Genomic DNA, 23,441 nt, shown 5'->3' on the forward strand with positions numbered 1-23,441 from the left:
ACTATGCCACCCAGGAGCCCCTATTTAGATAGTTTGAAAAGGTGCCCTAAACGGCAGATCTGGATGGGGTCTTGCGATACAGGAAATTTTAAGTGGAAGTGGCATGTCATATGGGAGGAATTAAACCATTCCAGGATGGAAGGGAGAGACTAACGCAGCAAACTCAGAAGCTGTGGAGTGAACGTTTACAGACTCATCTGGAGTCCTGGCCCAGGAGTTCAGGGGCATTCGTTGGGGAATCTCCATGTCCCCGGATCTGAAGATTTTCTGAGTAGGTAGGCTCCTGAAAAGCTAAGCCACTAACCTTCGCCATAAAGCCACTCTCTGCTGGAAAGCTTCCTGGAAGACACTCAGTGCCCCGTGTGCAAACACAACAGGTTATGAAGCGCATCGTGCCAAGCCTTCAAAAAGCTGAACCAGGTGCTGGGCCAGGTGCTGTCACGTGGGGTGGGGAGAGGTGGGTCTGGTGATAACCAGCGCCCAGGCCGGACCATTCCAGATGGCAAAAAAAGATACCGCCCAAATCTTCTTTCTCTCTCTTCTCCGGTGTTAGCGCCATAAACGCCCCCAATGTAATAGTCTGAGATCATGGAAGAACTAAGCCTGGGGGAGTCCATTCCACGCTGCTGAGACACATGACCCAGTTTTGGACAATGCTGAAGTGTTGGGTGGGCACAGCTCAGGTCAGCAGGACTTCAGGGGCAAGGGACACTGGGGGGACCGTGGGGGAGGTAAGTCCTGCTGGGGCTGGGAAACACCCTCCCAGTGTGCATGGCAGGGTAGAGCAGAGGATGTCAATAGAACATTCACTAAAACAGCTTTTCTTTTAACTAAAAAAAAAAATTTTTTTTTTTGAGTTTCAACTTCTCCCCCTTCTATTTGATCTCTTGCTTCCAGGAGAACCCCCATCTTCCTTCCCCTTCCTTCCTTATTTCTTGCACCCACAGAAGGCATGTTGAAGAGGTGAGCGGGGATCCATTCTGTTTCGACCCTCACAGGTAAAGCGGGATCGGAGGCATGGTTAAGAGACAGAGATGAGAGCAGGGACATTATGAGCATCACCCAGGCCGGGACAGACCGTGTGTCACAGGCCTGCGTGGGCAGGAGGACCTGAAGAGGAGTCATCTGGTGCTTGCTGCTCTACCACCGGACCCTCCCTACAGGCTGCACCTGGTCTGCATTTCTCACAGGATGGACACCTCCCACCACAGTAAAGGGACATCGTGACACTCTTTGCCAAAGATGACAGAGAAGCTGGGGTTTGCGCTCTTGGGGTCTCCTGACACACGGTCATGGTACGACCAGGAGGTAGGGGCTCAAGGTTTGGAGCATGTTGGGATTCCTGGTGAGGCGTCCGCAACTGTCAGAGGGCCAAGTTTGTATGTCACCTGCTTCACGCCTCTCCTCCCCACACACTTGACCTTGTAAATGCTGCACCTGTGAAATCTCAGACCTGGAAAGAGCCTTAATAGGCCAAATGCTCTCCATTGTGTCTTTCTAATTTGTGATGGCTTGCCTTCCTCTTGGACACTCATGGCTGGAGCTCACCATTTCTAGAGGCAGCTCATTCCGTTGGTAGTCAAGTCATAATTAGAACGTTCTCTCTTACAGTGATTTCTAAGCCCTATACCCGTATCTTCTGCCCATTAGTCTTAGCTTTGCCCTTTGAAGACAAAATTCACATATTTTTTTTTCTCTACATGCAGCTATCCGATCATCCTAAATTTTCTTTCCTCCGGGCAAATGCCTGAATACTCCTGCCATTTCACCAAGCTGAGCTTCCAGACCCGTCATCAGACAGGCATATCTCATGGGTGTATGGGCCATACCTTGTACTGAGCACCCCCAGCCCCCAGACTGTCCCAACACTCTCTGGAAGTGAAGGATGTCTACTTCAAAGACCCACATCAGAGATACAGCCCGAAGCTCGCTGGCTGGTGGGATAGCTTTAGTCCATTCTCAAAGACTGCCCTCCTCCTTTCAACCCAAATGCTAACATTTTTTTAAATTACGGTGAAAGACACATAACATGAAATTTATTGTCTTGGCCATGTTTCAGCCTGCGGTTTGGTGCCTTAAGCACATTCATCAACCATCCTCAGGACTGTTTATCTCGCGGAACTGAAACTCCGCCTTATTAAACACTAACTCCCCATTCCCCTTTCTTCCCAGCCCCTGGCAAACACAATTCACTCTACGTCCTGTCTCTGTCAATTTGACTACTCTAGATTTCTCATGGAAGTGGAATCATACAGTTTTCATCCTTCTGCGATCGGCTTATGTCACCTGACGAAGTGTCCACAAGTTCAATTTACATCGTAGCATGCTTCAAAATTTCATTCTCTTTTAAGGCTGAAAAATAGTCCATTGTAAGTTCATACTACGTTTTGCTAATCCATTCATCTGTTGATGGACACTTGGGTGCCTCCTCACCTTGACTATTGTGGAGATCGCTGTGAACATGGATGCAAAATGCCTCTTCAAGTTCTACCTCCAACTCTCTCGGGTATAGACCCAGGAAAGGAACCATGAACGCTAATCTTTTGTACTTGCTGCTGATGGGCTGGGTTTCCCTAATACTGTGTTTGTGAATTTCACTTTTTGGAAAGTGAAAGACTTTCCTATGGAGCTATCATTTCTACAAATTGTTCTCGTCGTCTTACCCTGTTGAGAGAATTAAACCTATTCACAGAAACTGCTTGCCATTTATGGCTAATTATCATCGGCACAATAGTGATCATTTACATCATTATCTCTATGTCTGATTAACTTGCAAGGCTCTGTGCCAAGCACAAGATTTGTTTCTCACAAAGCTTGGTCACTTGTCTCCAAATTATGTCAATTAATGTGAACGCCAAAGCAGAAAGCAGTCCCAGCCTCTCGCACCCAACACACCCCCTCCCAGCCATCCTTGATACCCTCTTGCGAATCCTCACCTTTCCCCTGCGTTTTCGTCCATATTCCGAATTTTTTCTGAGAAATGCGTGGGCTGACCTCTGCCATGCTCAAGTGGGGGTGGGGTGTCAGAGACGTCAGCCCCCGCTCACGTGGTCACCGGAGGGAAGTAGCCAGTCGACAGAAGGCCTAGGCTGGACATTGCCGAGATTGCTATTTTCTCTGACAGGTGAACAACGTGCCCAGAGCAGTGGGCCGAGAAGAGGAAGGGAGGCAGCTGACCTCAGTCCTCAAGATTCAGGTCCACTCTGAAAGCCAAAACTACAGAAATACTTGCACTCCTCAGCCCACCCCCACCTCCAGACTCCACTCTACAGTAACATATGATTTAAAAGTATTTGGGTTTTGGAGGGGCGAGGAGTGGAAGGTTGGGTGAGCCTGGTGGTGGGTATTAAGGAGGGCACGGATTGCATGGAGCACTGGGTGTGGTGCATAAACAATGAATTCTGGAACACTGAAAAGAAATTAAATAAATAAATAAAAACTAAAAAAAAAAAAGGTATTTGGGATTCCTGGCCCAGTTGTAATATGGACCCGAGGCAGAGTCTAAGTCAGAGAAGTGAAATACAGGAGACAATGACAAAGTCATCTGAAGAACCCTTCTAATGATTTGTCAGGCTCAGCATAATCCAGATGCCTACTGTTCCAGGCTGTCTGTCAGTAAACAGCTACCTCAGAACTTAATGGCTGAAAATAGCAACTGTGTTATTATAACTCATGAGTTAGGTCAGCTTTAGCTGGAAGAATCTCAAATATCTAAAATATTTGTATTTTGTACTGTAAAATATAATAGTATTTGACAAATAAATCGACTGCATGGGAAAAAAACATTTTTGCAGAATATTTGAAAACTCTAAAAATGTACACGAAATAAAAGTCACCTATGTACTCCACTATCACTCAAAGATGACTGTTGGGAGCCAGCTGATGTATTTGAGATTCTGTACATGAGACTGTGTATCTTCAATACATAAGATCCCGTAGGCTTCAATAGTTTTCAGATCCATCTTTCACAGCTGTATGATATCTATGCTGTAGAGATACCATAATTTATTTAACCATTCCCGTGCTTGAAACATTTTGATTGTTCCCGATTCTTACTCATTTCATATATACACATGCATATGTATTGCATGTATAATAATATCCATGCATCATTTATGAATAGCCTTGTCTATAAATCTTTACCCGATTATTTTTTCTTAGGACACATCATGGAATCACCTTGAAGCACAAACACTTCAAGGCTCCGGGAATGTATTGCCATAATGCCTTCCCAGAAGAGTGCCCTGGTTTTCACTCTCCTCCATGGTCAGGTGGCTCACTGACCCCGTCACCTTAAAAGAAACACTTGGGAAAGCTGAACTTCTTGTTAGTTGGTACACTGGGAACTTGCTTCCCTCTTCACGTTTTAAACAGCGAGAGTTCAGAAAGGTGACTTTCCCAAGCTCTACTCTCAGATTCTTTTGGGGGTGGGGGGTGGATCTCTGTGACCCAAGGTGCCTTTCAACCCCGGGGTTTTGATATTTTCACCATCATTGGCACCACACTGCTCGAGCCTTGGGTCAATACGGCCGACGAAGGAGGGGTTCCACAGCTCGCTATTTGGTAGTACAGGCCCCGATTAAGACCAAATAGGTGGGAGGTGTGGGTGGGAGCAGAGGCTGGGACAGCCAGCGCGCTGCCACGCAGACGGTCACACCGCGCCCGCGGTCCGCCGGGCTTTGGTTTCAGAACCCAGGAGGGAGCAGGAGGTGCCTGGGGCGGCGGCGGGACGGGGGTCTGCGCGCCAGCGACCCGCGCCCACTCCGCGGGACCACGCGATGGGCGGGGACGCCCGGGCCGCGCGCCCAGTCCCGGCGGTCCGGCCAAGTTTGCCACGCGGTCTCAGCCGGCTCTCGGGTTACCTGAGCCGGCAACCACGTCAGCGCCACATCATCGAGGCCTTTTATATTGCGAGGAAGCAGGAAAATTAGGAGGAAAAACCTCTCCGGGGCGAGCCAATCGCAGGCAGACGCCGCCGCCGGGGACCGCGGAGGGCGCGCGTGGGGAGTGGGCGCGGGCCGGGGGCGGGGCCGGGACCGTCCGGGGCGAGGCCGAGCGGCGGCGGGGCGGGCTCAGGGCGGGGCCGGGGCGGGGCCGGGGCGGGGCCGAGAGGCGGTGGGGCTGCAGGCCGAGCGCGGGCCGGTCTGCGGCGTGGGCCTCGGCTGTGGCGGCGGCGGCGGCGGTGGGGGAAGATGCTGCAGTCCCTGGCCGGGAGCTCGTGCGTGCGCCTGGTGGAGCGGCACCGCTCGGCCTGGTGCTTCGGCTTCCTGGTGCTCGGCTACCTGCTCTACCTGGTCTTCGGCGCCGTGGTCTTCTCGTCGGTCGAGCTGCCCTACGAGGACCTGCTGCGCCAGGAGCTGCGCAAGCTGAAGCGGCGCTTCCTGGAGGAGCACGAGTGCCTGTCGGAGCAGCAGCTCGAGCAGTTCCTGGGCCGCGTGCTGGAGGCCAGCAACTACGGCGTGTCGGTGCTCAGCAACGCCTCGGGCAACTGGAACTGGGACTTCACCTCCGCGCTTTTCTTCGCCAGCACCGTGCTCTCCACCACAGGTAGACAGAGGCCCGCGGCGCGGGCGGCCGCGGCCCCCTGCCCCCGCGCCCCGGCCCCCAGCCCGCCGCCCCGCCGCCCCGGCCCCTCCCCCGGCCCCCCCGCGGCGTGCACAGCGGGCTCTGGAGCCGGAAACCGGTGCGGTGGCCACAGGATGCGCCTTGGGTGTCGCCGCGCGTAACTCCGGGGAGTGGTCCCTAAAGCCTTGGGCCGGGGTGTCTAGGGGGGCTTCAGGGCCCGCGTCCCGGTTTCCGCGGTTCCTGCACCTGCCTGTCCGGTGGGGATCCGGAGCATCCCGGCCGCTGCGCGGCGGGGCGAGGGGATCCTGGAACCCGTCCACAGCTCCGAGCGCGCGCACCTTCCTCCGCCCCCACCCCGCAGGGCCGTGGCTGCGCCCAGGGGTCACCTTCCGGAGGGTGCCCCGTCCCCGTGATGCATAGATTTCTCGCCTCTCCGCTCTTTGGGGAGCGGTTGTAGGGGTAGCCGGATGACATCACCCTGCTCCTCGCGGGTGACCTCTGAACGGACTGGCGGATCCGGTTTCTTTTCGGCGTCGGAGGAGGGGTGAGGGAAGGGAGAATCCGATCACCTCGGGTCTGGCGAAATGGGGGCACCCTGATTCAGCAGTTTTTTCAACTTCAGGTGTGCGAGGCCGCCCTTAAACTTCGCAGTGACACTTCCCCGCCCTTCTCACCCGGCAGGACGCTGAGGAGTGGAGGAGCGTCCTGGGGTGAGGGCGCGGCCGGTGCGTGCCCCGGGGCGCCCTTACTGTGCGGGATTAGATGAATGAAGGCTGAATTTTCCCGGCGGCTAAGCGAGGCACACACACCTGGTTGGAGATATTTACAAACCGATATTTGAACCCCGCGAAGTATCTCAAAGAACGTTCAGCGAGGTCCCCTTTTTATCCAGGAGATGGAATCTTCAGCAGTCGGTCTTGGCTTGAACAAGGTCACGCACTTCCTAGTTACCAGGGCAGTCCTGGAATCCGGGCCCCGGGTGACCCCTGCTAGGAACACCGGGCCCGCGGGTCCACCCCCACCTCCGGAGCAGGTGAATCAACTTTGTGTGGCAACAATTCTTCCTTCACTCCACCCGCTCGGCGCCTCCCAGGGTTTATTTGTAATGCCCTTTGGGCTAAACCCAGTTGAGTGTTTTGGTAATAAGTGGTACTAATAGTACACTTTCCATATAAATCCTGTAAAACAAAGATTGTGAGTGAAGTCTGGGGTGTATTACCAAGCTGCCGTGAACAATTCTAGCTTGCTCTGTGATATTCTAGAGACTGTGTTAAGCTCCGTGCTAAACAAGAGTGCTATCTTTCCCACTTTGCCAACATCAGTCTTTTTATTTTGACAAGGGCTGCCTCCATTGTCTTTGTCGGGCTCCCATCCTCCCAACATTTAAGTCACCATGCTTTTCCTTTGAAGTACATTTGTTCTCAGTCGAAAATCATTCATTCTCTGCAGCACTGTTTCCACCTGCTACAGAAGGTCTAGAACTGGGTCACAATGTCGAGTAAACGCTATCACTTTCAGTGTTAGAATTCTAAGTATTGGTATTTTAAAGACAGAACCAGGATAAGAACAATATTAATGTGTTTGCTTTTACTGGGTGGGATTTTTCCATGGCTGACACAGCTCATGCCTAATCTCATCACATTAAATTTAGTACAATTAAAGCCATTTAAATCTCAAAAAAAGGAGTTTGTATCTTGAATAAAGAGTTACTTCCCAGGGTCCCTCTCCTCCCTTTTTGAAAATTAGGAAAACTGCAGTTCCTCTTTTTTTTTTTTTTTTTTAAAGGTGGGGATAGATGTCTTATTATTGGTATTCAGATTACATTGTAGTTCCCAGGAAAGTCTGTTTTCATGCAAAACAAGAGTTCACTTAGGAAATCGGTGCAAGGGGCACTTAAGGATACACTAGATGAAAGATGTGCCTCTTGGTTTGTAAAGTCAGCAAATCAATGAATTTTTGTCATTGGTAGAATTGACTTGATTAATTCAAATGGAGTTCCGGTAAGCTTCAGAATTTTCTACATTTTTGTGTTGACCCAGGATCTGGCACATTTTGATGTCCCAGGTGGTAGCAGCCCACTGGTGTGGTGGCGGGGGGTCAGAAAGTTTGTCGAATGAAGCCCGTCTGCTTCATTACTAGAAGAATGTTTTCTGGAAAAATACCAGACAACTTGAGCGGAATTGTGGTCCATGCTTCTCTTTCAGGGAGCTCTAAGTCATGTCGTGGTTCTGTTTGTTTGTTTAACTCTTCCAGCGCTGTTGAGGGCAAATCCCTGAGCTCATTGTCCCTCAGTCTCTCAGCACAGTCAGCCCTGGCTTGCCCAGAGCCTTAACAGTGGGCATCACAGAGTTACTGTTCTTGGTAGAAATCGCTGTAATACAGGATCGCGAATGGGCTTAGGGCAGAATGTTCTCATCTCAGAGAGTACCAGCTCCCATTCCTGTGAGGAACTGGTCGAGTCTCGTGGTCTCTTTGGAAGAAGACTTAGGTTGGTGATTCAGGGATGTTGACTTCAATCTCTGCTCCGCCAAGGACCCTGTGAGTGATTCAAACAACCAAATGTGTCTTTACTTCTCTTGGATTAAAAAAAGATACAGCAACATGGACATGGGGTCTGTCTGGAGATGGGAAGGGAAAGTGCGATACCCTTTTACCTTTCCAGAGGGAAGAGCCGTATAAAAACAAAAGGGGGCGTTATAGACTGAGGTATTTCCCATATCACTTTGCTACTGTGGTTTTGTTTTTTGCTTTTTGTTTTGTTTTGTCTTGTTTTTTTTCCAGGATGAAGGGACATATAGGCGACGCTTGGGAAGTAAGAAATAATGAGGAACAATTTGTCATGTCTGTGTACTGTACGTTGTTTGCTTCTTTATTCATCCCCTTAAGCGGGGTTCTGTCATGCTGATGTTTGGTAAAAATAGAGTTTTGTGGGTGGGTGACTCTCGGGTGGCTCTTCCTTTTGCTGTGCTGTAAGTAGGGGTCCAAGATAGCTTGGTCCCGGTTGTCCGCTGTCAGCGTGGTGCCTTGTATCGGGTCGCTGCCTTATCCCTTTTTACCAAGAGAGGTTTCAGAACTCTTCAGCGCTCAGAGGGTTGCCTGGGTGGCTTAGCTGGTTAAGTGTCCAACTCTTGATGAACTCAGCTCCGGTCTTGATCTCAAGGTGGTGAGTTTAAGCCCCGCGTTCCCTGCACTGGGCTCTGTGCTGGGTGTAGAGCCTACTTAAAAATAAATAAATAAAAATAAAGCGCTGAGGAAAGGAACTCAGTCTGGCTTGTTTTGCGGTGGCCTTTGGTTCAGTCAGGCAGGGAGCTGCTACAGCATTGGCTGTTTTCAGGAAAGAGAAGGTGGGAGAAAGAAATGGGGGTGCCAGGTTGACCGTGAGTTTTCAAACTGTTTTCAGTAGGAGAAATGGGTTACTGTTCGCAGCAATCCATATGGAACTTTTGGAAGCTAACAGAGGTGGGCAGATGATGGTTTCTGGGCCACATCTTTACAGGGGCAGAGTTGAGTCTTTGTATCAGAAACCACGTGTGGGGGCACCTGGGTGGCTCAGTGGGTTAAGCCTCTGCCTTCCGCTCAGGTCATGATCTCAGGTCCTGGGATCGAGCCCCACATCAGGCGCTCTGCTCAGCAGGGAGCCTGCTTCCTCCTCTCTCTCTGCCTGCCTCTCTGCCTACTTATGATCTCTCTGTCAAATAAATAAATAAAATCTTTAAAAAAAAAAAAAAAGAAACCACGTGTGTCCACAAAACCTAAACGTTTCACTGCTTGGCCCCTTGCAGAAAAAGTTTGCCGAACCCCGCTTTTAGAATGAGACTTGGAAGGAGCTCTGAGTCAGGGGTGCTCAGTGCTCCGCTTCGTTTTGGAAGACTTTCTAGAAGACGGTTTAGCATCTGAGACTTCCTTGTGCTGTTTTTTTCAGGGGTATGACTTTTTTTTTTTTTCCCATTTTATTTATTTTTTCAGCGTAACAGTATTCATTCTTTTTGGACAACACCCAGTGCTCCATGCAAAACGTGCCCTCCCCATTACCCACCACCTGTTCCCCCAACCTCCCACCCCTGACCCTTCAAAACCCTCAGGTTGTTTTTCAGAGTCCATAGTCTCTTATGGTTCGCCTCCCCTTCCAAATTTTTTTTTTTTTAATAAACATATAATGTATTTTTAGGGGTATGACGTTTTTAAATTAGTTGCTACCATCCCAACCACTTCCTAAGCAAAAATGATTATCATAGGCTGACACTGCCCCTCCCCCTTTTATAAATGCTGACAAAGCCACACCTCACGTTAGAATTGCCTCATCGAAAGTGGGTGGCAGATGTTGCGTTGTATATGGAACAGAAATGCCAAGAAACAGACAAGATACTACCAGCTGGACGAGATCTGAAATCCCACGTGCTCAACTTTGCGTTCTTTATTCACAGGAAAGCCTTGGGGCTTGGTTTTGAGCCTTTATGTCTAATTCTAACAAATTTAGTCATCTGGTTTTGAAGCCCCCAACAGATTCGAGAAGGAAAGGCACAGCTATGGGCAGGCCTAAGGGAAAGGTCGCAAAAAGACAAATACTTCAAAAATCAGAAAAATGAAGTGATATTTTGAAAAACCAACTTGCATTGAACACTTTATGTAAACACCTGTCTCCAGGTATAGGTGTCGTTATCATCGCTTCAGGGGCTGCAGCTAAAACTTAGATTGAGCGACCTTACCTAGGTCACGGAACTAGAAGCGGGGTAGCCTTGATTTGAATCCCGATGTATCTGGGTTAAGAGCTTGAAATTTGCATGGTGTCTAGCAATAGGAGGTTGTTATGGGCTGAGTGTGTCTCCAGAACTCGTATGATGAAGTCCTCACCCCCGTACTTCCAAATGGGACTGTGGCAGCGCCTGGGTGGCTCAGTCGTTCGGCATCTGCCTTCGGCTCAGGTCATGATCTCAGGGTCCTGGGATGGAGTCCCGCATGGGGTGGGGGGTCCTTGCTCAGCAGGGAGCTGCTTCTCTCTCTGCCTTTCTCCCTGCTTGTGCGCTCTCTCTCAAATTAAAAAAAAAAAAAAAAAATGTGACTGTATTTTTGGAGATAGGACCTTTAAAGAATGATTAAGCTAAAATGAGGGCACAATGAGAAGGCTTCATCTGCAAGTCAAAGACAGGTCTCAGAAGACACCAGGCCTGCAAACACCTTCCAGGCTCCAGAATCTTGAGAAAATAAATTTCTGTTATTCAGGCCCCCTAGTCTGTGGTACTTTTTTATGGAAGCCCCAGTAAATGAACACAGAAGTACTGTTTTGTGTGGGATTTTTTGTTGGTTGAACTGAAACAGACAAAACCAAATATAGGAGCACAAGAAACAGCATTTTTTATTTTTAAAAATTTTTTTAGATTTTATTTATTTGAGACAGAGAGGGAGAGACAGAGAGCAGGAGTGCTGGGGAGGAGCAGGGGGAGAGGGAGAAGCAGACTCCCTGCTGAGCAGAGAGCCTGATGCGGGGCTCTATCCCAGGACCCTGAGATCATGACCTGAGCCAAAGGCAGACGCTTAACCGACTGAGCTGCCAAGGTGCCCCAAGAAACAGAATTTTTATGTCTTTGCCATTGCAACCAACAACTTCATATGCACGAACAAGACATCATTATTTGAGAACACAGCAGAATAATTGATAACCCTGAATTATCAAGAATAATATTTCAGTATGTCTCCATTTAAGAAGGCAGAGAAATATGTAATAAATCCTAGAAACATTTCCATCTAGTGATAGACCGTGTCCTGGTGCTCACTGTATAAGCCCATCCTTGTCTATAAAACATCAGTTCTTTAGCATTTTGAAGGGTTTTTTTTTTTCAAACTATAAATTTACTGTTATCTATGCCTATTTTATGACCTTTGGAACGTACTGTTGCCATTATAAATGACAATAATATGAAAGAAATTACGCATTTGCTTTTATGACTTAACTGTAAATCTTGTCAAGAATGTAATTTTCTATGGTCCCAGTAACCTAGTGAGAAATCTGGTGCCTTTCAGAATGAGCTGTTTTATGACGCTGCTCCTTGGACTGCTGTTGGCGGGGAGAGCATCTGCCCTCCCAGCACAGAAGAGGACACTAAGTTTGGAGCGTGTGAAATTGTCAGTGCTAGATTGTTTTGACCCATAGAGCGATTCCATGTGGTTCAACTACCTACAAGTCGGGTTTGGAGACAGAGAGACTATCTATATCCTACCCTCTCTTTGACTAGAATCACACTGTGCTAGATTTTGTTCTCAGGATACATCATTCCATCCCAGCTGGAGCCAAATGCATGGGGTACTGAGATGTCTGACTTCTCTGCTGACTGTGCCGCGATCACGTTGTCTGTTACCAGTGGGAGGTGAGGGATGTCCTCTAGTCTCCCAGACTCCGTTCGTGCTCTGACATCTTTATTCATTCTTGGCAGATCCTTGTCCTCAGAGTTGGTGGGCACTCTCTGTGGGTGCAGGGCCATGCCCCGACCCAAGGTTAGAATGAAGACTGGGGTGAAGATGGGTGCCTGGGTGGCTCAGTGGGCTAAGCCTCTGCCTTCGGCTCAGGTCATGATCCCAGGGTCCTGGGATTGAGCCCCGCATCAGGCTCTCTGCTCAGCAGGGAGCCTGCTTCCCTTCCTCTCTCTCTGCCTGCCTCTCTGCCTACTTGTGATTTCTCTGTCAAATAAATAAATAAATACTGGGGAAAAAAAAAAAAGACTGGGGTGAAGGGTGATTTGGAAGCATAGAGGAGGTACAGCTGGAAAGACTGTGATTCTGTCCCTGGGCATGAGTCAGACCAGCAGTCGCGTATTTTCTAGTTGTATTCGTGTTCCATTCTTTAATCTGTGAAACAGAATCACTTCTTATACCAAAGAGATTAATTGGGCTGTGTTTGACATGTGCAGTGTTTCCTCACTAGCTACTGTCTGCCTGCTTCTGGGGTCAGAGTCTAACTGTCTGCATGGGGTACTCTGGCCAAAGTGGACTTGCTTTGTGAAATGAAAGCGTGTGTTCGGAAGCCTGGGTGCCCTTTGTTGTTGGAACCTGGTGATGAGCTTCAGACAGAAAGCTGCCCAGGGACTCAGTGACCAGGTAATGTAGAGTCGATCTGAACCTGGCTGTGGGGGTGGAGCTGAGAAGACCAAAACATGCAATTAAAAAAATGCTTTGATTTTGGAATGTGGTCAGTGGGTTGCACACTAGAAATAAGAACTGAAGAACAGACTTGTCGAATCGCTGTGTTGTGCACCTTAGTAATGTAATGCTGTGAATGCTGTGTGTCAGCTGTACCTCCACTAAAAGGAAGGCAAGAAGGAAGGGAAAGGGAAGGAGGAAAAAGAAGGGCGGGAGGCCGAATTAGAAGGCTTGTGCCTTGTTAATGCTTAGGTGGCTCGGGGACCCAAGTTAAGCTGTTTACTCAAGGTGACACCTGTCGTCCAAGTGTACACTGAGGAGGGGAGTGGAGGGTGGTGCTGGGGGGGTGGCGCTCGTATCCCAGGGAAGAGCCCTGCCCTCGGGAAGGCTGAACTGGGCACCCACAGGGCTAGGGGCTGTGCAGAGGTGGGCTCTGCTTCCTGTCTTCCCAGGGAGGGGAAGACCCTGCTCTTTCTCTTCTGCCTGCTGGTCCCCATGACATCCGGGACACCACCTCATATTGGAATATTCCATTCTTCCTGTTAGAGCACTTAAGAAGGACCTTGGACGGAAATGGTTCGTCTTCATGCCTGTCTCCCCAAAAGAGAGGTTTCGCGAGTGAGCGCTGTCTTGGCCTCGTGTTGCACTCCTGGCACTCAGTAGGATGTCAGTAAGCGCAGAGGAAGGCGCATTTCTTCCCGTGCCTGAATCTATTTCCTCTTCTGTAAAAGGAGGACATTTCTAAAGCTCTTACTGGTTTTCAGGAGACCTTAGATCCTATTTCATTGTCTTGATAAGGAAACAGGCTCACGTTGCTCCAGGGGCTACTGTAGGTATTTCTGTAAAGACAGTCCTATCTGAGGGCCTTGTGTACACACGTACACTGTGGAAGGCCCTGAGAAATCCGCAAAAAGGAGAGAAGCATGCATTCTTGAACAAATATTTATTGAGCACTTGGGCTCAGGAGGAAGGACGTTCGGTAAATAAGATGACTAGTTGGGAGATAATCGAAGACACATCTTGGTCTCTGCCCCGTTGTTCCTGGCACAGAGCTCCTAAAACCTTCGTTATGTTCCCGATTGGAGCATCAGGAGAGCTTTCTGTTGTATGAGGCAGCTCTGCCTGTGCTCCGGGAGGGGGGCTGGTCAGCAGACAGACCGAGCCATGAAGAGAAGCTTGGGATTTTCAGCCCCACTCTCATCAGCCTGAGAGGGGACAGGGGCTGGAAACGTGGCTGAGCCTCTGTTGTGTCACTTTTAGGGAGCCTCCGTAAATATCCCAGTATCTCGGGGTTCAGGGAGCTCCTAGGTTGGGGGACAGATCCGCACTAGGAGATGGACACACCCCCAGCTCCACAGGGACAGAAGCTCCTGCCCTTGGGACCCTCCCAGCCTCGCCTTCCGTACCTCTCTCCCTCTGGCTATTCCTGAGCTACGTCCTTTTATGATAAACTGGTGACCGGACTGTTTTCCTGAGCTCTGTGAGCTGCTCTAGCAAATTAACTGATCCCAGCACAGGGATCATGGAAACTCGGATTTGCAGCTGTGAAGTCAGAAGTACAGCTGACCACCCAGACTTGACAGACGTCTGAAGTGGGACGGTCCTGTGGGACAGAGCCCTTCACCTGCGGGATCTGACATCGCCTCCAAGCAGACAGCGTCAGAATGGGGTCGAATTGCCGGGAACCAGCTTACCACTGTCTGGGGAACTGTTCTAGAACAGAGTCCCTGCATTGGAGGTGTGGCTAGAAAGCCATTGTGGCTGGTGCTGAGTAAGACAGCAGGTGACAAGGTCAAGGAGAAGGGAAGGGGGCAGATGGGATAGCATGTCCTCGGCCACAGCAAAACTTTGGGCTTTTCTCTAAGTGAGGTGGAAAGCCCCGGAGAGATTGCGGGAAAGGGTAATGTGATCGGACCCACTGTTCTACCAGGTTCACTCAGGCCGGTGTGGGGGGACAAGGGTGGAAGCTGGGGCCCAAAGCAGGACATTTGTAGTGCCCTAGATGAGGCCCATGGGTGGCTTTTAGAGCAGGTGTTGGAAGTTGGTGGGGAGAGGTGGTCAGATTTCTGGTACACATGGTTGGTGGAACCAACAGGGTTTGCTGATGGACTGGATAGGAGGTGTTGGGAAAAGAATTATCAAGACTGCGGTGCCTGGGTGGCTCAGTGGGTTAAAGCCTCTGCCTTCACCTCGGGTCATGATCCCAGGGTCCTAGGATCGAGCCCCACATCGGGCTCTCTGCTCAGCGGGGATCCTGCTTCCTCCTCTCTCTCTGCCTGCCTCTCTGCCTACTTGTGATCTCTGTCAAATAAATAAATTTTTAAAAATCTTTAAAAAAATATTATTAAAAAAAAAAGAAAAATCAAGACTGAGCGCAGGGTTTTTGGTCTGACTCCTGCCAGGACACAGAGAAGGCCAGGAGAGGAGCAGATTTTCAGTGGAGGATCTGGAGCTCAGCCGTGGGCACGTCAGACTTGAGGTTGCTACTGGGTATTTGGGGTCCACACGAGACTGCACTGACTCTGACGTGGCCTCATGAGGGCCAGGCTCGCCCTGTAACAGCTGAGATGTCAGCTTACATCCCGTGCACCATTTATCCGACTGCCGAGTTTAAGAAAGCTTTTGAGGGGTGATATCTGAACTTGGCCTTGAAATCCCATGTCCATAGGTAGAGATGAAGGGAAAGGCGTTCCAGATGGAGCAGGTGGATTTTCTGAGTCGAGTTGCCATTTGATGAACACTAAATATATAGTAGTTTTATATATATATATATATATATATATATATACATATATATACACACACACACACATACATACATACACACACATGTATATATATACACACACAAAAATATATATATATATTTAAAATATATAGTCATTTAAAACATTTCAACTTCCAGGTGGAGAAAGAGTATCTAAATTTCTAAATGACTATTATATAAGTCTGTATAGAAGACTGGGGAGTGGATGGAAGAGAAGGATTTGCTTCTTTTTTTTGTTAAATTTAACAACGGGATATTTAGTATTTGACATAATAGTTCAGTTAAAAATTTGCCTTATATATAGTCTAAAGAATAACAGTAAATAAGTATCTTCCGTGCATTATTTTAGGAGCAGCTAACATAAATTACCAAGAAATCAGCATAGGTCTTTTCTGTTTTTAGGAAGTAAATAAGAAAAACATAATTTTTTCTCCCATGAAGGATTGATCTAAGCTTCAAAGAGACACATTCATAGTTTGTAACAGATGGTGAAACGATCACGTGACTCTGCAAACCACCTGCGTACTTTTCATCTCTCCGTTTGGCTTTAAGTTTGCTGGATTACGGTTTGAAATGATCCCCTTCCAATGACATGGCTCCCAGGTACTCGATTGAGGATCTGAGGTGTGTGTCTTTCGGGTCCTAAATGCCGTATTTTTGATGTCACCTGAGCCTGTGACCAACAGGAGGGAGAGCCGACCATTTGACGCCAGAACTGGAAGATTAAAACGCTCCTGTAGCGAAAATTCTTTAAATGTTTGAACACTGGTTACCCAGGCGTTCAATTATTTAAGGACTGTGGTTCGGGGGATTAGGTTAATTCAAGGCGCTGGAGAGGCTGTCCTGCTTTGGCCACCCTGGGGAGGAGACCCCGCCTCCTGACCTCCCCCCCCACCCCCCCACAGGAGCCCCGCCCACGGGCAGCCGGCACAGGTGCACCTCTCCGTGGGGGGGGCAGGGAGCGGAGGCGGCCCCTGCGTTCACGAGGGGCAGCAGCAGGGAGGTGCCCTGCTGTGTGGACCAGCAATCTGTCATCCGCTCCATCCCTGAGGCCAGGCCCACGGTGTAACTCTGCAATTCATCCCAGGTTTAAAAATTGAACCAACAAGGGTGGAAAGAACAAAACTAAAATCACAAAAGAAAAGAAAAAGAAGCAAAGTGCTATCGATGGGTAGTTTCTAGAATGTGACCTAAATCTACATTTGTTCTTCCAGCAACTCTGGCCAAACACCTATGATTGGTGAAGGCAATCCCAGTGAGGCTTAAAAGGCACGTTTGCCCCTGAACTTGCTTTCCCTCCTCCACCGTCGCCCAGCTGTGTCCTGGGTGCTGATGTGCGCTGGTGGTCCTCCCCCACCTGGAGAGCCTGTGTCCTGTTCCCCGGGGGCTGGTGGGGCTGTGTGTCTGCAGAAGCTGCTTCCGTCATCCCGCGCTGTCATTCCTCTGTGTCCTAGCACCTGCACACAGCCAGCTGAGGGCAGGAACGGCACAGAGCAGGGTCCCCTCATAACCAGGGGGTGGGGGGGGTGAGGGGTGGAGGTTCCCTCAGGAGCCAGGGAGTGCTGCTGTCAAGTAGGATGGTCATGTTACCAGACTGAACCAATACTGAAAAGTATGGCCTGATTGAATGAAAAGTGAAAGTCCTGACTTCTTTTTTAGGGGGAATGTTACAACCCTGTACAGACTAAGTCAAATGTCGCTTAGAATTGTTTTCTGGGGAATCTGAAGAAATAAGGCCCAGGGACGTAAGTGCAGGCTGGTGCACACCAGAGGTGTAAAAGCATCGGCCTGTGGACTGGGGCAGGGCAGGGGGTGGCTGGGTTCTCTCCCCGCCAGTTGTTAGCAGCACACACTCGCTGGTAAGGTCTGCAGAGTTCAGTCGTTTTGTCTCGATTTGATGAAAGGGCTGAGAACGATCCTCTGCGGGCTCTAAGCTTCTGTGCCTCTAGTGTCTGGAAGGTGGACTTGCCTGCCCTGTGCCCAGCAGGTGAGGACACATACAAAGCGCTGGGAAGAGATAAGCCCTGACCTTGAAAAGCCTGCAGACCGGCAGCTGAGACTAAGCCATGGAACAGCAGGGAGAGCTCATGGCTGAGTTGACTGGGGCCCTGGCAGCAGCTCTAGGATTTTGAGGGGTCGACCCGTGTGGGGTGCTCCCTGCTGGCTGGCGGCAGCCAGGAGGCGTAGAGGTGGAGGCAGAGGGCTGCGACCATGGGAAGCTCTGGACTCAGCAGGTGGTAGGGAGCCATGTAGCTCCGGACCCACACTGTGACAGTGCGGCCCTCCGCCCCCAGGCTGCAAACACGGAAAGCTGGAGTCGGGCAGCCTGGCTCCGAGGCCTTGGCCTCCGTGGCTCACACACAAGCCTCCCGGTCTGCGGAGGAGTGAGCAAGGAGAGGGGCAAGAATGGCTCAGAGGACAGCGGGGCGGGAAGGCAGAGTGGCAGGGGTGGGGTGGGGAGAGCCAAGGGCAGACCTCCCATAGGACGCTTGGGCGGGCACAACCGGGACCTCCTGGGCCTTGAGGTGTGGTGAGATAAGAGAGATGGCCCCGGGCTAGAGCAGGAAGTTCTCAGCCAGGATGCGGAGCCTCACCCTGAGGCCCAGGTGAGAAGCCAAGTTGTTGCTGGAAATAGGACTGTAAGTTCTTTCTAGGTGTGTATGTGGCAGGGAACATGGAAGGGAAGAAGCCCGGTTCTGTCCCCCTTCCCCTCCTCACACAGGCATGGCTGACCAGGTGCCAGGCTTTGGGTGGGCTTCTGGGGGCCCCCGGGGCTGTGGGGAGCTGGGTCCTCTGCCCTGCTTTCTCAGGGACTCCGCCAGAAGATGATGAATCAGCCCTTGAGGCTGTGGCTGTGGACGTGATTTGTAATTAGGATTTCAGTTTGTTACAAATGGGCATTGCTGAGTAGTTGGAGAAAGTTCTAGAAGACTAGCTATGGCCTATATCATGTTCTTGCTGTTCTTCTGCTCTAAGTCAGTTCTTCTTTGACCTGCTAAAATCCCCATCGTAGCCCAGTTCCTGAGGGGCCAGACTGTAACTTAGTGAATATTTTGGGGTTCAAAGAAGCACAGGTATTGTATATATAGTTCTTTGCAGTTTGTAATTGCTCAAGGTAATTTCTTAGTGCATGGGAGCCAGGATAAGGATGTCTGGTTTCTCTTTAATCTCTCAGGATTTTTATTTTTTTGCTTAAGGCTGTCCAGTATTCCAGGTCTGTTCTGACTTCATGGGGAAACTGGGATGATGAAACTACTGTACCACACTCAGAAATGCTTTGAGCAAAGGCACCACTTAGCGCGCACTTTTTTTTTTTTTAATTAGGGGGAGGGGCCAAGGGAGAGGGAGAGAATCTTAAACAGGCTCCATGTCCACTGTGGAGCCCAGTGTGGGGCTCAATCTCATGACCCTGAGATTATGCCCCAAGCTGAAATCAAGAGTTGGACGTTTAACCAACTGAGCCACCCATGCATCCCTAGTGTAAATCCTTAAATTTATAATCTTATTTTCTTTCTCATTAGATGTGGTTTTTGTTGTTGTTGTTGTTTTTTAACTGCACACATGGTCACACCTACAGAGTTTTCTTTCTCTCTTGTCACCTTATTTGAATGGTGTAGACTCAAGAACTAGATCCATATTGAAGCCACATGTGCACAGGTGGTTCTTTTAGCCAAGGTTTTTGCCCAAAGGACCTGAGAGATAGACCAGTACATGGTCTAGTTCATAAGCAAATCTGAGACATAGACCAGTACGGGGCTGTGTTTGAGGAGCAAAGCAAAGTTAATCAGATTTTTTAAAATCTCTTCCAAACCTGCCATCTGAGCTCTGAGCATCGGTTCTAGTAAATCTTGGGGTCATACACGCCCCCCACTCCAAGGCTCCTGGGTCGTGTGCAGTCTCACAGCAATAGAGAACCCCACAGAAGACTGATACAGATGAGCTTTGGTATTTCCAAAAGACTTACTTGAAACAATTAGAGTGGATTGAGTATTATACCCAGAGTAACGTCACTCTTCCTTCTATTCTATCATGCTTTCTTGAAAACGGAGACCTGGCCCTGAGAATTGAGCATCATGCATAGTCTGTCGTATTTTTACGTCTGGTTGGTAACTACTAATTCTAATAGGCGTGATGGTTATTGACGATCAGCGTGCTTCCTGTGTACTGGGGTACAGAGTGAGACCATTTATTTGTTTCCAGTCTTTTCCTCTGTGAGATGAGGCTGGGCTAGAGGCTAGCTGTGTGTTCCTGAAGAAACGTCCTTGATGTTCTCACACGTTGGGCTTTTTCCTACATTTGCTCTCATGAAATGCCCATAGGGTCTACCTTTTCCCCAGCAGGTCGTGCCCCATTTCCCGTTAAATGGAGAGGTAGAGAGAGTTGTGCCTTCTAGAAGCTTTAGCAACAGAGACTGTCTTCTGGTTTGTTGCCCTTTGGTTGGGGCTGGAGGAATGGCTGCCCTGGTCCCTACAGAGCCCCCGGCCCTAAGAGGCCCCTGGGTCCTCCCCTAGACCAAACCAGGCAGCGTCTGCCCAAGACACCATGACAGGAAGTCCCCCTCGTTCTCTACTGCTGCGTGTGTGTGCGGCTGGCTCGTTCCAAAAGGAAAACACTGCTCTGTGTTCTGCTTGGTATGAAAATGACATTTGCCTGAAGAGCTTCTTAGTACGGGTGACTTTGTGCTCTGCCCATTCAGTTCAGGGAATGTTCTCTCCCTTCCTCAAAGGCTGCTGCCCAAAGGAATGATTCCTTTCCTGATGTGAAGACTTCTCGTGGCCAGAGTTGTCCGGTTTTCTCCTTTTCTCCCCCGCACCAAACATACCAACTCTAATTTGAAGCTAATACGTTTTGACGTGCAAACAACCAAATTACCAGGTGATGTCACAGAGGACGTTGTAGTCGTTATTTTGACCAGGTAGGGGGGTAAAGCCGGTTAATGGACAAGAGGCTTGAAGGGTGCCTTTTTTCATAATGCTGCCAGTCCTGGATTTTTATCCTTTTTCCGAGATCAGGGCAGATTCTGCTGCTGGCTCTCCTGGCAGTGCTGCGTCCCCTCCATGCTGCTTGGACTTCACCAGGGGTCTGGTCCGTGATTCCCGTAATTACTACCGCTAGCTGACCACATGCTGCGGGCCAGCCACCGGACATGCTTCGTTTTCCTTCGCTTAACTGGGGGCCTCTGTTGTCCATGTGCCGATCTCAAGGGCACGGCCACGCTTTTCTGATTATCCTGGGTCTGTGCCCCTTTCCAGAAGGCACCCCGGGTGCACTTCCTGGCCGGCCTCTCTGCTTTGCCTCTGGCATTTCTTCCTCATCAGGTTCCCTTGCAAGTCAGCTCTCAGAGCTTCCTTGGGGAGAGCTGCTCGACTCTGAAACAGCCTTTTCCTCTAAGAACAGGAGCCAGGAGACTGTACTTTCTCTTCCCAGAAATGCTAAGAAAGCTGGTTTCCCAGTGTCTCCTGTCCACCTGCTCTGCAGCGGGGCTTCCTGTGGGTCCCTGCAGAGGCTAGGTTAACCGTTGTTAACTTCGGTTTGATCCCCTATGTCATCTCCGTGAAAATGGTACTGATTAATGTGTGAATTGCACGACAGTAGCGGTGAGATCCTTAAGAAGCAGGGCTGAGAGCCTTGTAGCAAATGCTGGTTCATTCCCTGACCCTTAGAAATCTACCCTATAGTAAAGAGAGTTGTCATTTGCATCCTTCTGGCAGGTATGAAACAGTAAAAGTATGTTACAAAAAACCTGACATTTTTAAGAAGAAAACATCATTAGAGTGTAGATTTTAGGGCATTTCCCCAGGGCATTTCCCTGTAGGTCAGTACATTAATAAAGCCAGATTAGCATAATTGTACTTGGGAACCGTTGCTAGCCCATTTAAACCTCATGTTTGTTTTTCTGACGAATTCGAGAAATATTCTTGAATCTAAGAATACTTGACTTTGTACGTTCCTTCCACTGCCAGTTTTGTAAGAGAGAATTTAGAGTCCTGTTTGCTCTTTCTCTATAGAAGATTAAATTGTGCTAATTTGTCCAAAATCTTGACCAACACCCTGTAAAATAGTAAATTAGCGTTTAGAGATGGTCTGAAAAGGAGACGAGTTTTGATAGTTTCCAGGGTGTAAAATCCCATGGTTTGTTTTTGGGGGGATTTTTTGTTTGTTGTTGAGGTTTGGGGAGATAACTGGAAAGGAGGGGTACAAGAGACCCATGACCGAATCGTTAATGGTAGGCGCCGAGGGAGAACCATCGTGACTTTTAGGAGGGGCTGGTGGGGGGACTTGTTAGAATACTCCTCTGTCCACAGCAGAACAGTAGTCCCGTTTGTTTCGCGGACTCTCTTCTGGGTGCGAGAAATCGTGACAACAGGTGTTTGGCCCTGACAATGAATCACAGAAGGAGGGGACAGTAAGAAATAACTCTCCATAAGAATATTTGCATTTCGATACCACTTGGAGACTTTCCAGCTGCTCTCACTACCGTTCCTTTCTTGGATTGTCCAGTGTGGACAGCAGAGCAGACCTCCCTCCACCAGGTTTTACAGCTGTGAAACTGACCAGAGACCGCGAGGGTCTTCTTTGACCGGAAGCAGCTGGGGAGTGACAGAATAGGGACTCAAGTCCAAGTGCTCTGACAGTCCTGGAAGGACTTTGAGGGAGTTGGACAGATTTTGAGTTGAGGAGGTGTGGTGGCGGGGTGTTCAGTAGAAATAGGGCTCATGGGATGGTGATGGCCACAGCTGCCCATGGTGACGTGACTCTGAGGGGCCTCGGGTTCCGATCTGGGAAAAGGGTCACTAGAAAACTCTCCTGGGGCTGATGAACCTGTACTTACGCTTTCTTCAGATCAGTAAATGAAAAGCTGAAGGAAAATCAAGCTCAACATCTGGAAGTAGAGGGACGCCTGTTTCAGCTCACGCATCTGCGTATGAAGTAGTCATTTCATCCAGATGGAACCCTTTAAATAGGAAGAAACAATCGTTTCCTTCCAAAGTGAAACTGACATATTATCACCTTCCCTGCTACTCGAGGCTTCTCCCCGTTGGCCCAACTCCAAAAAGAGAAGGTGTGAATGTAGGTAGTCTTCTGGTCTAACCTGTCCGTTGTATAGGCCAGTGCTTTAAGATGGAATTATCTTGAGGTGTGGGGCGGGAGCGAGCAGTAGGCAGAGCGCGGAGGATTTTTAGGACGGTGAAGTTGCTCCCGATGATAGTGTGATGATGGATGCGTGTGGCTGTGCATTTGTCCAAACCCATTGATCGTACAGCAGCAAGACTGAACCCCAGGAGAAACTGTGGGCTCTCTGTGATGATGCTGTGTCACTGTGGGTCCATCAGTCATAATAGATGCCCCACAGCAGAGGGGGTGGGGATGAGGGGGGAGGCTGTGAAGGAGTGGGGGTAGGAGGTGTACGGGAACTCTCTGTACCTTCTGCTCCATTTTTTTTTTTTATTCGTTTATCTGTTTATTTACAACATAACAGTGTTCATTGTTTTGGCATCACACCCAGTGCTCCATGCAGTACTTGCCCTCCCTATTACCCACCACCTGGTTCCTCAACCTCCCACCCCCCCTCCCCCATCCCTTCAAAACCCTCTGGTTGTTTTTCAGAGCCCATAGTCTCTCATGGTTCATCTCCCCTTCCAGTTTCCCTCAACTCCCTCTCCTCTCCATCTCCCCATGTCCTCCATGTTATTTGTTATGCTCCACAAATAAGTGAGACCATATGATACTTGACTCTCTCTGCTTGACTTATTTCGCTCAGCATAATTTCTTCCAGTCCCGTCCATGTTGCTACAAAAGTTGGGTATTCATCCTTTCTGATGGAGGCATAATACTCCATTGTGTATATGTACCACATCTTCCTTATCCATTCATCTGTTGAAGGGCATCTTGGTTCTTTCCACAGTTTGGCGACCGTAGCCATTGCTGCAATAAACATTGGGGTACAGATGGCCCTTCTTTTCACTACATCTGTATC

General features: G+C 49.4%; 1 protein-coding gene across 1 annotated transcript in view; it reads left to right on the forward strand.

The window, feature by feature from the left end:
• Positions 1-5,102: 5,102 nt before the first annotated feature.
• The window catches only part of KCNK1 (potassium two pore domain channel subfamily K member 1), a 45,152-nt gene continuing 26,813 nt past the window's right edge, over positions 5,103-23,441 (forward strand). The window contains exon 1 of the mRNA XM_046027854.1: positions 5,103-5,547. Within this exon, the coding sequence (XP_045883810.1) occupies positions 5,193-5,547 (355 nt within the window). The 5' untranslated portion in view covers positions 5,103-5,192. The remainder of the gene's footprint in view (positions 5,548-23,441) is intronic.

The sequence above is a fragment of the Meles meles genome, chromosome 13, assembly GCF_922984935.1.
Source record: "Meles meles chromosome 13, mMelMel3.1 paternal haplotype, whole genome shotgun sequence".
NCBI classification, from domain to species: Eukaryota; Metazoa; Chordata; class Mammalia; order Carnivora; family Mustelidae; genus Meles; species Meles meles.